Source organism: Onychostruthus taczanowskii, unplaced genomic scaffold (genome assembly GCF_017590055.1).
Source record: "Onychostruthus taczanowskii isolate IOZ18803 unplaced genomic scaffold, ASM1759005v1 scaffold155, whole genome shotgun sequence".
Classification (NCBI taxonomy): domain Eukaryota; kingdom Metazoa; phylum Chordata; class Aves; order Passeriformes; family Passeridae; genus Onychostruthus; species Onychostruthus taczanowskii.
The window spans coordinates 431,801-444,131 of record NW_024498741.1 but is presented as its reverse complement, the minus strand read 5'-3'; the positions used below and the strand labels follow the sequence as shown (position 1 = coordinate 444,131).

At 52.9% G+C, this 12,331-nt stretch overlaps 1 protein-coding gene across 1 annotated transcript in view; it reads left to right on the top strand.

The window, feature by feature from the left end:
- Nucleotides 1-5,270: 5,270 nt before the first annotated feature.
- EPHA8 (EPH receptor A8) overlaps nucleotides 5,271-12,331 on the top strand; it is a 50,923-nt gene continuing 43,862 nt past the window's right edge. Inside the window, exon 1 of the mRNA XM_041399107.1 lies at nucleotides 5,271-5,355. Within this exon, the coding sequence (XP_041255041.1) occupies nucleotides 5,271-5,355 (85 nt within the window). The remainder of the gene's footprint in view (nucleotides 5,356-12,331) is intronic.

Sequence of the window (12,331 nt, the reverse complement as noted above, 5' to 3'; positions counted from 1 at the left end):
GCTGTTAATATCCAGCAATCAGAATTTCTTAGAGAGAGAACAGTGCTGCATCACCTTCCGTCCTGCTCATCCCCTGCTTGTTTAATGAAAATCAGAGACAGCCCTTAAAGAGCTGCTTAGCATTTCAATACATTTAATATCCTCACTGATAAGGGAACGATGGATATTACCAAAAGACCTTTCTCAAACTCTCCCTTTCTGCAGCTGGTTCTCCTGGCTTATGTTTGTCTCAATTCCAGTTCCAAACTGTCTCTTTCAATGAGGAAAAATTATTATGAGATTATTTTTCTTAATATAAAGGATATTAATACACAGCATTTCTGATAATGACAAGGAGAGGCATGCCCAGCCTCCCCAGCCTTGACCTGAATTAATTTTTTGCTGATTGCTCAGCTGGCCAGTGGTTCCCACAGTCATACCTCATCACAAGTGATGCCAAGGGCTGGTCCTCTCTGCTGGCATTAATGGAACAACCTGGGCACCTGCTTGTGATAATGAGGAGGGAGCAGGACCCTCCACCTGGCTGTGCTGAAGGAATGGAGGAGATCTTCAGCCATGGCATCTCATGAAAGATCCTGGCTGAATGGCTGTTCCCCTGGGTAAGAGGCCAGGCAATGATGGGAATACTTGTGAGCGCCAGGGAGGACTGGGCAAGCAGGGAAGGCACCTGGCTGAAAAAGGATCTTGGCACATTAGGAAAAGTACAACCCCAAGGCACTGGAAAGGGAAAAAAGCCTGAGTCTGCCCAGGAGGCAGGGAGGAAGTGAGACGTGGTCCCTGTGATCCTCAGCCTTGCAGCTGAGCAATCTGTCCCAGCCCAGACACAGCACAAGGAATTACAGCGATTTAGCACCCAGATTGCTCCAGGTGAATTGTTATACAGATGTAGAGAACTTGTCAGCATGTTTATGTACCAGATGCCAGTTTAAAGGGCTGTCCACTGGCATCCTTACATGGGGCACACTGGAACTCTCTGAGAATTCCTGCTGACAGCTCAGGCTGAGGCATCAAATGCAAACTTTACTGGGGGATGCCACAGCCACTGGAAGTGTAGAGGGGGATGTCCCACCTGCATGGGTCCAGCACCTTCCTTCTGTCCTGTGACCTCTGGGGCTCTGCTGCAGAGCCAGAAAGGAGGGTTCAGGATAGGGAGGGAAGCCAGTAGGAATCTGACTTGTTAAACCTCAGGTTTTAAAGCTCCTTGGATTCAGGGCTGTTGCCTGGTCAAGATGTGGATGGAGCATAGTTTAAGGCTATTTGGGTGGAGAAAGTCCCCCAGGGGTCCTGTCCCCCTACCGACAATGATCAGTGCTTTTCTGGGAGGATCCTGGACCTCTGTGCAGTGTTGCTACTGCTCAGGGACACACACAACTCGTCCTTGTCCTTCTTCTGCAGACACCTGATGAATGGGAAGAACACTGGGTTTGGGAGAGGGCACCCATGTCCTATCCTGTCTCCTCCTCCTCAGAAAGTGACGTACAGCGGGGGACAGATGGATGAACAGGTGTCAGGGGTTGTGGAGACCTGCACCATGGCTCTGTCCCTGCCCTGAGCATCTCCTTCTCCACAGGGCTGGAGCAGGGATCCTGGCTCTGCTGGTGTCCCAACACAGAGTGACATGGGTGTGGAGACGGTCCCATTCCCTTGAGGACTGCCAGTGGTTCCTCCAGCAGTCTTGACCCTAAGGCACGTGGCCCTGCAGGTGCTACAGGAGAAGTGCCTGGCTGTGCTGGAGAAGTGCTGGAATACCAGAGACAGGGCTGCCCTTCTCAGTCCAGGCACAGATTTGCTCTTTCAGGACTGCAATGGACAGTCCCTGGGTGCAAAGCTGGATGCAAAGGATAACAACCACTTAGATTTGAGCTCCTGAGTTAATGAGGAGGCTGTGGCTTCCCTACTAAATGCACAGTGACCTGGGTGCTGCTAAAAGGGAGTAAACCCAGGCTTCCTTCCCTCCTTTGCTGATCTGTCTGTCTGAGCTGCGCTCTCCTCTCTCTGCTGCATCTATAAATATCCTCCCCATCTCAGTGACAGCCAGGTGCAGGACCATGGCTGAGGGACGTGGCAAGAGACTCATCAAGGAGCGGAGGCAGCAGCACTCAGCAAGAAGGGGGAGGCAGCTGGGCTCAGGCCAGAGATAGCTGAATGGGAGCCTGGGGAGGGCTGCAGGTGAGGAGAAGGACAGGGATCCTGGTGTGATGCCCTCCATGCTTCTGTTTCCTGGTCTGTTTGGGGTTCCTGGGATGCCTTGTGACCACCCCTTGTGGCTGCACATGGATCCTAGTGTGGAAGGGGTCTGCATTCCCAGACAGGAGCATCCCAGAAGTGTTTGACCCTGTACCAGCTCCAACACCCCTGCCAGTGCCCAGCCTCGATGCGCATGCATTGATTATGCACTCAAGGCACATCCTGACCACAAAACCAAGTGTCCAGGGAAACCAGAATGTCTGCCCCTACCCCCACAGCCCTTCTGTGCCCAGTGTGTGAGCACTGTGTTGTGGTACAGAGTTCACACTGACCCTGCTTCCTGCTGCACCCACCACTTCTTGCAGACATCCCATTACACACCATCCCCTTTCCCCAGAGCTGACAGTGTATCTGAGAAGCCTCCCATTCCCTGGAAGGGATTTTGGGGCTTTTCTGGCGTGGCTGTCTCGTGGCTCCTGCAAAGCTGCTTTACAGCCTGTAACAGTGCTCAGCCAGCACAGCTTCTCTGCAACCCTGGAGCACAGCAAATCCAGAACCTGTGGGGACATGCAGTAGCTGGTAGCTCTTGGCACCTTTGCAAGACCCAGACACAGTCCTGTCACACATGGGGCTGGGATGGCATCAGGGGACTAGAGAACCCGTGTGGGTAGCTGGGATGTGTTGAAGATCTGCAGGGTAAGGGGCATGGCACTGGGAGTGGAATCACTCAGCGCTGGAAGACCAAAGCTGGCTTCTGCCTCCCCAGAGCTTTTTCCAGAGTTTGGGACTGACATCACAGAATCATAGAATTGTTTGTGTTGGAGGGGACCTTAAAGACCATCTCATTCCACCCCATATCCAACAGACCATGTTGCTCCAAGCCCTACCCAGCCTGGCCTTGAACACTCCCAGGGATGGGAAGCTTCTCTGGGCAACCTGTGCCAGGGCCTCAGCACCCTCACAGGGAGGAATTTCTTCCCAATATCCCATCCATCCCTGCCCTGTATGAGTGTGAAGCCATTTCCCCTTATCTTGTCACTCCACCCTTTGTCCAAAGTTCATTTTCTGGAGCCCCTTTAGGCCCTGGAGGGGGCTCTGAGGACTCCCCAGAGCCTTCTCTTCTCCAGATGAACACGAGAGCTGGAGGTAGCTCTGCAGGGGGGTTTCACAAGAGCCAAACAGACGGTGGCAGTGTGAACATCATCCCTCTGGAATGCCTGGCTCTGCTTGGGCACTGTGGGACAGAGAGCTGAATGATCCAGCACTGAGCTGTGACAAGCCCTTTCAGCAAATGGAAATGTCTGGGTCAGGGTAGCAATGTGATAGCTGGCAGAATATTTGCTTTCCCATCAGCTGCAGGAGTGCAACTACTGTGGGATCATCTGGGGCTTCCTGGTGGCTTGCTGTGATTTTGGAGACCATCAGCCCTGACCCCTTTGCTCCAAGGTCGACTGCAAAGTCCACTGTGTAGCTGTACCTGTCACCTGACAGCACCGCTCGGCCTCTGCCAGCTGCCTTGGGAATGTCTGGTGTCTTCTGAGCCACAGCTGTGTCCCTGCCTAAGCCGCCCTGCAAGCCCATCCCATGATACTGCTGATGACAGGATCTCTCCAGCACTGTCGCTGGACTGACTGCTTCCCAGGCAGGCAGGGTAAAAGCCTGGAGGGACCCGAGGCTCTGTGCTGTTCCCAGGTCCTGGTGATGAGTGGTGCAGACACATCCCTGCACGTACAGTCCTCATCCATTCTGAATGAAGAATTGTTACCGCTGCGTGCTCGGAGTCGGGCAGGGAGCTCCTCTCCTCCGAGCAGAAAGCTGCTGGTAGCACCATGGGGTGCCCTAGCATGGGGTCTAGCATCTCCAGGGAACACACAAGGTACACAGAGTGGAATGGAGGGTGTGCAACACCCCCTCTACTTCCCTGTCTCCACTGAGCAAGTCTAGGATGAGCTTTTTCCAAGGGACGGCCTGACAGACAACAGAAGAGATGCCTATCCGGCCCTCTGCGCCTTGCCCAGGGGTAGTTCCTGGGGCAGGGTAGAGCTGCAGTCACAATGCACCAGCCACGAGTGCATGAAGGAGCAAATAAGTCACTGCACGTGGTGTAGATGGGAGTCAGCATCTGTGGTTACCACGGGCAGGTATTAATGATTGTTCAGCATTTAGATGGGGAAGCAGTAGTGGCTGTAGGGGGTCTGTTGACAGATGTCGAGTGTTTAATGCTGAGCAAGGTACTCACCTGGCACGGCGATTCTGGTGGCTCCAAGCAAGAGGGATGCAGAGGCTATGGGAAGGATGCTTTGTGTTTCCTAGGTAGCCCCAGGCCCCTGTCACAGGACGCCCTTGCCCAGTGCCCAGCCTTTCTGCCTTGGCACAATTGCTGTGTCTTCCCAAACTGCTTTGGAAAGGGTTGACCCTCTGTCAGATGACCAACGTGGCAGTAAACAAGGCATTGTGAGCCCTGGCTGAGCTGTCCCCTGCTCCCATTGCCACAGGTCAGTTGTGAGCGGAGTGTCTCTCCCAGAACGATGTGGCATGGAAAGCATCGGGATGGGGGCGTCCTACCTGTCTCCTTCAGACATGCAAAGGGACCAGTTACGAGGGGTTTTCCTCTCCTTGCACAGCAGGATGGACGGGTAACCCCGTCCCCTTCACACCTGACGCCGACCGAGTGCAGAGCTCCCCGCAGCGCTGCAAGTTTGTCTCTCGCCGCGGCCAGTGAGAGCAGCGGAGCGGGATGGGGAGCACAGGATGCGGCGGGGACTGTTGGAGCTTCCCGAGGGCATGGGGGGTGAGGGAAAGCGGGGAGTGGGAGCCCGAGTCCCGATGCTGGGTCTGGGTACAGCGAGCGCGTGTGGTGCGGAAAGGGGGGTTCGCTACAGAGCCCACCCAGCCCATTGGCTTGCGAGCGGTGACGGGCAGGCTGCTCCCTCCCTGCTCGCCCGCCCGTGTGGCTGCGAGCAATGTGCGCAAAGTGCCTTTGCATTAGCCGGCGAGTGCCGTAGCTCCGGGCAGAGGTAGCTCGCTCGCAGAGGTGCTGGGACAACCGAGGTGGCCCCGCTCCTGGTGGCCCCCGCCGGACCATGGCATGGGCACAGGGGGATCTGACATCCTCGCTCTCCATCGTCATAACCTTGGCTGCCTGCCTCTCGGCCACCACCAGCGAAGGTAGGAACCGGGGCGGCCCTGGAGTGACGGGGCAGTGTTAGGGACACCCGCGGGATCGCTGTGGCTCTTTGGATGTGTCCACATGAGCTTAGCCCTGCCGGGCTCTGCTTCTCTGTGCTCCCAGGGGAGTGCAGCTCCAGGTTCCTGCCTGCCTGAGTTTGCTAATCCTGGAGCTTTTGCACCAGAGGCAAAACTTCGGAGCTGGTCAGGAGAACCTGACTCTGCAGCAATGCCGTCAGCTCTGCCTCCCTCCTCTGCCCGGGCTCTGCTGCAGCATGCAGGGGTGGCTGCAGAGAGGACAGGGACACCGGCACCAGCTCAGCCATGGCGATCCCCATCACTGTTGCTGGCAGCAGCGCGGGGCCGTGCACGTTGGCCGAACACTGTGGGCTGTGATGGAGCGAGTGGGTGGGCACAGGAAGATCCGGAGGATGAGGGGAGCTGGAAAGGGCATTCAGGTGGGAAACTTCTCGTGAGAGAAAGGGCTGGAAACTTCTGAAGTAGGAAGCAGGGATACAGCTGAGAATCCTCTCCCGACATCTTGGTGTCAGCCACATCAGGCCTGCTCTATCCAGCCGGCCACTCTACCCAGCTGCTGGCTGCCCTCATCCCCGGCCCTTGTCCGTGTCCCTACTCCAGTATCTCAGGCCCCCCTCGGTTTCGGCAGTGCTGCTCCTGCTCCTGCCACCCACCCGCTCGCCTGTCTCCCTCTGTGCTGGCAGCGGCGGCATGGCTGCTTCCCAGGTCTGCTGATCTTCATCGCCAGAGATCTGCTGTTCCCACTCCCGAGCATGTCCTTGGCACCGGCAGCAGCATCCTTCCTCCCTTCTGCTGTGCTTGAGAGCCACGGCCAGCACGGCACAGCCTCTGCAGCGAGCCCCAGGGCCGGTGTCCGTGTCCCATGGAGGCGGTGGCATCTCTCCCTTCTCCTGCCCCTGCACCTCTGCCATCCTTCCAGCATACTGAGGCCCAAGGGCTGCCACCCCTGCACCTTGTGCACTTCACAGAATCCTGCTGGGTTGGGTCCTTGTGCTTACTGCCATCGTCCAACACCCACCAGCATTTTCCTCACTTTATTCCCAATTTCCAGCTATTTGCTGGTCCTAGCCCTGTTTTCTGCCCAATGCTTACTTCCTGTCCCTCTTCCTGCTCCTTTTCCCATATGCTTTGCTGCCCATGCAGGGGGGTACATTGGGGTCCCACTGCTGGGGATGGGCTGTGAGGGTGCACAATGGGGCCCCAGCACCCCAACACTCCCAGCCCTTGCTTGGTCTTTATCCTGGGATGCAGCAGCTGCCCTTTGCCCCATGCCCTGGGCAGGGAGTGGTGCAGGATGCTGCCTGTGCAGCGCCAGGCTCTCAGTGCTGCAGCCCCGCAAAGCCAAACAGCCCTGCCTGGACTTGGCGCACCCTGGGCACTGACAAATGAGGCAAGGGCCTCCTTCCTGTACTCTATGGAAGAGGTCGCTGGATGCTGAGTTGGGCTTTATGGTGCCTGCATGGATAGCCAGGCTCTGGACTGCTGTCTGCCTGTTACCAGCTGGGAGAGACCTGGCTTTCTCACAAGACTTGTTGGAAAAGAAAGCTATCCTCAATCACAGCCTTGGTCAGGAGGTTGCACAGGGCTGGGGATGCGCTGGGCTCTGGGGCAGACCAAGCAAGCTGGATCTCAATTAGACCAGACAGGTGGTACTGAATGGCATCAAGGAAAGGTGTGGGACCTGCAGAAAGCTAGTGGTGCTCCATCCACTGCCGCAATGCTGCTCATGGCTCCGCGGATCCTGGGGCTCTGCTGTGCCCTGGCACGGGCCAGCCGGGCCCCCAGCAGAGCAGTGGAACTGGGATGTGGCTGTGGGCTCTGCCAGTTCCCAGTGTCCCAGGTGCTGGGATGGGCTGGGAGCAGCGTCCACACTGAGATCGGCTGTGGTGCCAGTCGCTGAGTACCCTGGTTTGGGATGGAACTGGAAATGTGGGAGATGCTGCAGAGCAGAGCCCAGCCTTGGTGCATGCCACACTCCAGTTGTGCCAGGCTTGGCTGCCCCATTCCCAGAGCGTGTGGTGACTGTGGGCACAGTGTGAAGGTGTACCTGGCTGCCCATCACCTCTGCCTGCTCCCACTGCCTCTTAGTGCCCTGCATTTCTGACCGTGTTCTTGAGCAAACCCAGTGCTGGTTTGGGAACTGCAAGGTAGAAAATTACAACTACAAAGCAAATTTGAGGCCACGGTGTGCTACACTCTGCATGCATGTATTGGGAGGCAGTTGGTGTATAAAAACATGTATTAACCAAAAAAACAGATTCAACCCTATTTTTTTTTCTTTCCAAGAGCTCCCAGTGCCTTTATCTTTCCTGAAATATGTGTTCCAAGAAGTTTTAAGCTTATATTTTTTATTCCTTTCAGTCTTGTGTACAGGCACGCCCGAGAAATAGGAGGAAAAGGGAATCGCCATTCCATGGGAAATCTCCCATTTCAGCACGGCAGCCATTGCGAAATGCATTGAAAGCCAAAACTCTGATTTTTTTTAAAAAAGGGGTAAAAATTTGCAGGATGTGGAAGATTTTTATCTGGAGCACTGAAAAAAGAATTGTCTGAAATTATTAAATTGCTTTAGAGCAGGGAGGTGGAAAAGTTATTTTCAATATATATGATATTTCAATATAAGATATTTCAATAATATGAAGTATGAGAGACTAAAAATATTTACACTATTGCAGACTGAGTTGCATAGGTGAAAATATTAAAGCGGGTATTTTATATTTTAGCACAAATTGAAGTGAAATAATAAAATATGAAATATCTTTGTTAAATCGAAAGAAAATCAGACGAGCAGAAATTATCACATTTGGCGCTTGGGTGGGGGGGTAACAAAATTGTATTTTCTGTCAAAAAATGGCACTTCAAATGCTGTTGCAGGGGGTCTGCTCCCTTCCAGGTGATGCCCCCAGCTCAGCTCTGCCCTCCGTCCATGAGACGGGTGACCTTCCTCCCCATCACAACATGGACCCCTTGGCCCGCGGCTGAGCTTGGAGGGCTCCATGTGGGACCTGGTGAAGCAGGGGAAGGGGATTTGGGGACATTTCCCCCAACATTTTGGGGCACATCGGGCTGGCTGAGGCAAACAGCAGATGACGGGGATGGGGTGATGTACAGCGGAGGATGCTGAGCCAAGGAGGGGATGCTCGTCTTTTCCTTGTACCGCAGTGATGGGGTTTTGTTCCTCCACTCAACAAGGATGGAGTGCGGGAAAGCACCAGAATCCTTGGGAAAACCCAGCCGCTTGCTGCGCTGCTGAAACGGGGGCCACAGGAAGGGCTCATGGGGGTCTCTCCCGCTAATCTCTCATTGTAATCTCATTAATTGCCCCTCTGCTCAAACAGAAAAAAAGGTAAAAACTAATCTGCATGTTTATTCAATGCTTCTTTCCTACTTCTCTGCAGCAATGCCAAAGTCGGGGCTGCGGGAAAAGCAAGACATTGAAAGGGAGAGGAAATCGCCTTTTCCGTTTTAAAAAGGCTGTGGGGGTCTGTGTTCCTCTCTAAGGATAGGAAACAAGAGTGTTTAAGCTTATGGACTTTTGGTGATGGGGGATGGAGAAGCATTGGTTTAAAACAGGGAGCCGGTTTAGGCTACATTAGTGAAAAAAAAATCTGGGGGTGTTTAATTTTTTGATTGCTCCCAAAATGCTGACATAAAGCAAATATTTGCATAATTTTAGGTAGGCTTACAGGGATACATTTCTGGTGCCATCTTAATTTCCATCCCTCTTGTATTAATAGCTTATAAAACTTCTGGAAAATCAACCTCCAAAATTTGCAGGAAAATAACACACCTATGCACAAAACAAACCTACTTTGGCAGGTTTTTTCATTCTCCTTGAATTCTCGTTTTCTGAAATTGCAGGGGTTTTTTTCCAGTGACAATAAATGAACACCCATTTTGGTGATGGTAGAAATGGATCTGATGAAGCCAAATTTAAGTGCAACTGAAAACCTGATGAATTGCTTCGGGGAGGAAAGAATTCCTTATTTTTTTCGATTGCTGAAAGGTGGTTAGCAAAATATTTTACTCAAAAAAATCTCAACAAACCAGCAGCGAACCCCAGCCCCCAGAGATGCTCAGGAAGGGTGGGAGCTCATCCCGCACATCCCGGCGGCAGTGCTGGGTCCCGGCGGCAGGACTTGGGGAGCATGGTTTTATGGAGACATCCCGCCACCTCCGCTCTTTGTTCTGGTCGGGTCCTGTGTTTTGCCTGTCCCTGCTGGCCTCACTGGCAGCCTTCGGTGCTGGCTTTATCTCCAGAGGCACATCCATTCATATGATAACTCTATTCATACCCTGACAGTTTTTGATAGTTCATTCTTCTAACCCAGCCTGTTTGCCTGGCCAACACTCAAAATGATTCCTCTGTCACAGAGGCGATTAACCCCTTCAGCCTTACCAGTCCCAAAGAGAGTGGTCAGATAATGCACTTATATTACCTTCAAAATGAAGCAAACCCCCCGTCCTGCCCGTGTCGGTGCGCGATACTCGGTATCATAAACAGCTGTGTAAAGGATGTAACTCCTTAATGGATCACATCCAGGCACACTAATAAAGCCTAATGAAGTGCGTTGGCCTAGGGATAGTGGCCAGAAAAGTATTCGCTGTTTATCTGAAAACATCGGCAAAGGCAGTGCTGCTTTTAATAATCCCTTCCAAGGGCTCATCGGCCCTAGCCTTTAAGAATCAGGCCTCTCTTTCCCTAATACAAATTTCCCTGGCTTCACCTTCCAGCTGTTTGTTCTTGTTAGGCTTTTCCTGCAGGATTAAAGAGCTCATATTTTTCGGCTGTGAAAGTGGTAAACTCAACCTGTGCACCTTGCAGCCCTTGTGGGCATGAGCAGATTGGGCTCTGCAGGTTCCCTTCTGTGATTTTTCTTTACCTCCAGCCCCGGTTATCATAGTTGTGCTTATAGTATCTTCTGCTCTATGTCCAGTTTCTCATATTTACAATGCTTATTTAACCACATTGAGTGGCAACAGTGCTGGCTGCAGCTGGATAGATGAATCCATCCCAGCTCCACCCCAGCATTAACGATGCCACAAGTTCCAGGGTCTTTCCTTGGATGAAATACCTTCTGTGTCATGCACCTTCCTTGCAATTATTAAGGACTTTTGTGATATTTAATTACCAGTCATGTGAGATATTCAGCCTGTCCCCTCAAAGGTGGTTAGTATTGGTATTTTTGTCTGTGAAAATGTTCCATTTTAGAAAGCTATTTTTAAGAGAGCAAAGGCAAAAGCCTTTAAAAGAAATTATCTTGCTTTAAAAATGTCACTGGGGTACAAACAGCTCAGCACAGTTTAGGGTGGCCAACTGGTGCGAGAACAAAAATGTCCTCAGAGAAATTAGGGAAAAAGCATACGACAGCCTGAAAAACTGCCATGCAAAGCCCCTCCAGATAATCCAGATAAGTGAGCACATTTGTAAAACCCACGTTTCCCTAGTAAGGATTCCAGAGAGGATAACACTCAAAGCTTTACCAGGGATGCAGGGATGGGTGGGAAGGGCAGAATGGCATTTTCAGGGTGCTGCAAGGTTTGCCCTGGCTCTGATACAGGCACAGATCTCCAGTGCCAGGTTTGCCTGAGTCACGGTGGGTGGCATGGGAAGTGGCAGTGTGGGATAAGAAATCCTCCAAATCCCAAACAGGCAGGAGATAACTGAGTGGGCATGCACCTTACGTGTGGGGAGTGAGATAGCCTGGGAAAAGGACTTGGGACAGTGTTAGCAGCTCACATGGCATCAGCTTCAATGTCCAAAAAATGCAGCAGAGGTTGGAAACCTCGGTGACTAAAGCTGAAAATGCATTTGTGTCTATTTTGTTATACCTGACAGATGTGAGAAAAGAGAAGAGGGAGTCAGGACTAGTGTGAGAACACTGGGACAAACCCCTCTGGACACAGCTCCCCTTTCTTGGAGTCTGTACCACAGAGGTGTTGCTGACTGCAAGGAGAAGACATTTATTTTGTGTCAGAAAACTCCCATGTAATTTTTAAAGGCTGTCCCGATATTGCATTGCTGGTACCATGAGGTGTTTAGGCTGTCTCTGTACCTGAACTGCAGCTCAGAGGGAAATCCCCATTTGGGTGCAGGTCTGTTTCCTGTTCCTCAAGCTTCTGGCTTTGAGGACAGTGGCCAGGGATGCCAGGAGCCACCCTTTGGTGGTGTGGGAGTTGAATAGATCTGTTCTCACAGGGCTTTAGCCAGATGAGATATGCAGGGGTGGCTGTGCCAGGCATGGGCTCCTCTCTGCTGATGGACAGGGCTGTGTTGTTGTGCTGTCCCTCAGGCTGGGGACGTTGTGGCAGAAAAGACATGTGTGACTCCCAGACGGCCAAATCCAGACCTGGGGGCACCAGCTGTGCCTCCTCCAGGGCCACAGGGACCCCAGTGCTCCTTCCCCAGCCTCACTGCAGTCTTGCTTCTTCGCCTGCTCACACTGGATGTTTCCATGGAATTTCTTGAATCCCTGACCTTTCTCACCCCTCCATCCCCAGGGCCTTCCCACCTCCTCCTCTGGCTTCTGCCCTGAATTACAACGAGCCCAGTCACCCCTAGAGCCTAAAATAGTTCCTTTCCCACTGGCTCTGGGACCAGGGACATGGAAGTGTGGGCTCACCCCCACTTGGAGCCCTCTGTCCAGCCCCACACACTCATCCTCGAGCCCTGGGACAGCCCGAGGGGTTCTGACATTTCCAGTTTCAGCTTGCACTGGAACCAATGAGTGCCACGGTGCCGGGGTGCACACTTGTACTGGGGATGGGTGCCCACCAGTACCAGGGTGCACACCTGTACTGGGGAAGGGTGCACCCCAGCACCAGGGTGCACACCTGTACTGGGGATGGGTGCCCACCAGTACCAGGGTGCACACCTGTACTGTAACACCCTGCCCAGTGGTGGGTAGCTTGTTTAATTTGGGTCTCCTACACCAGC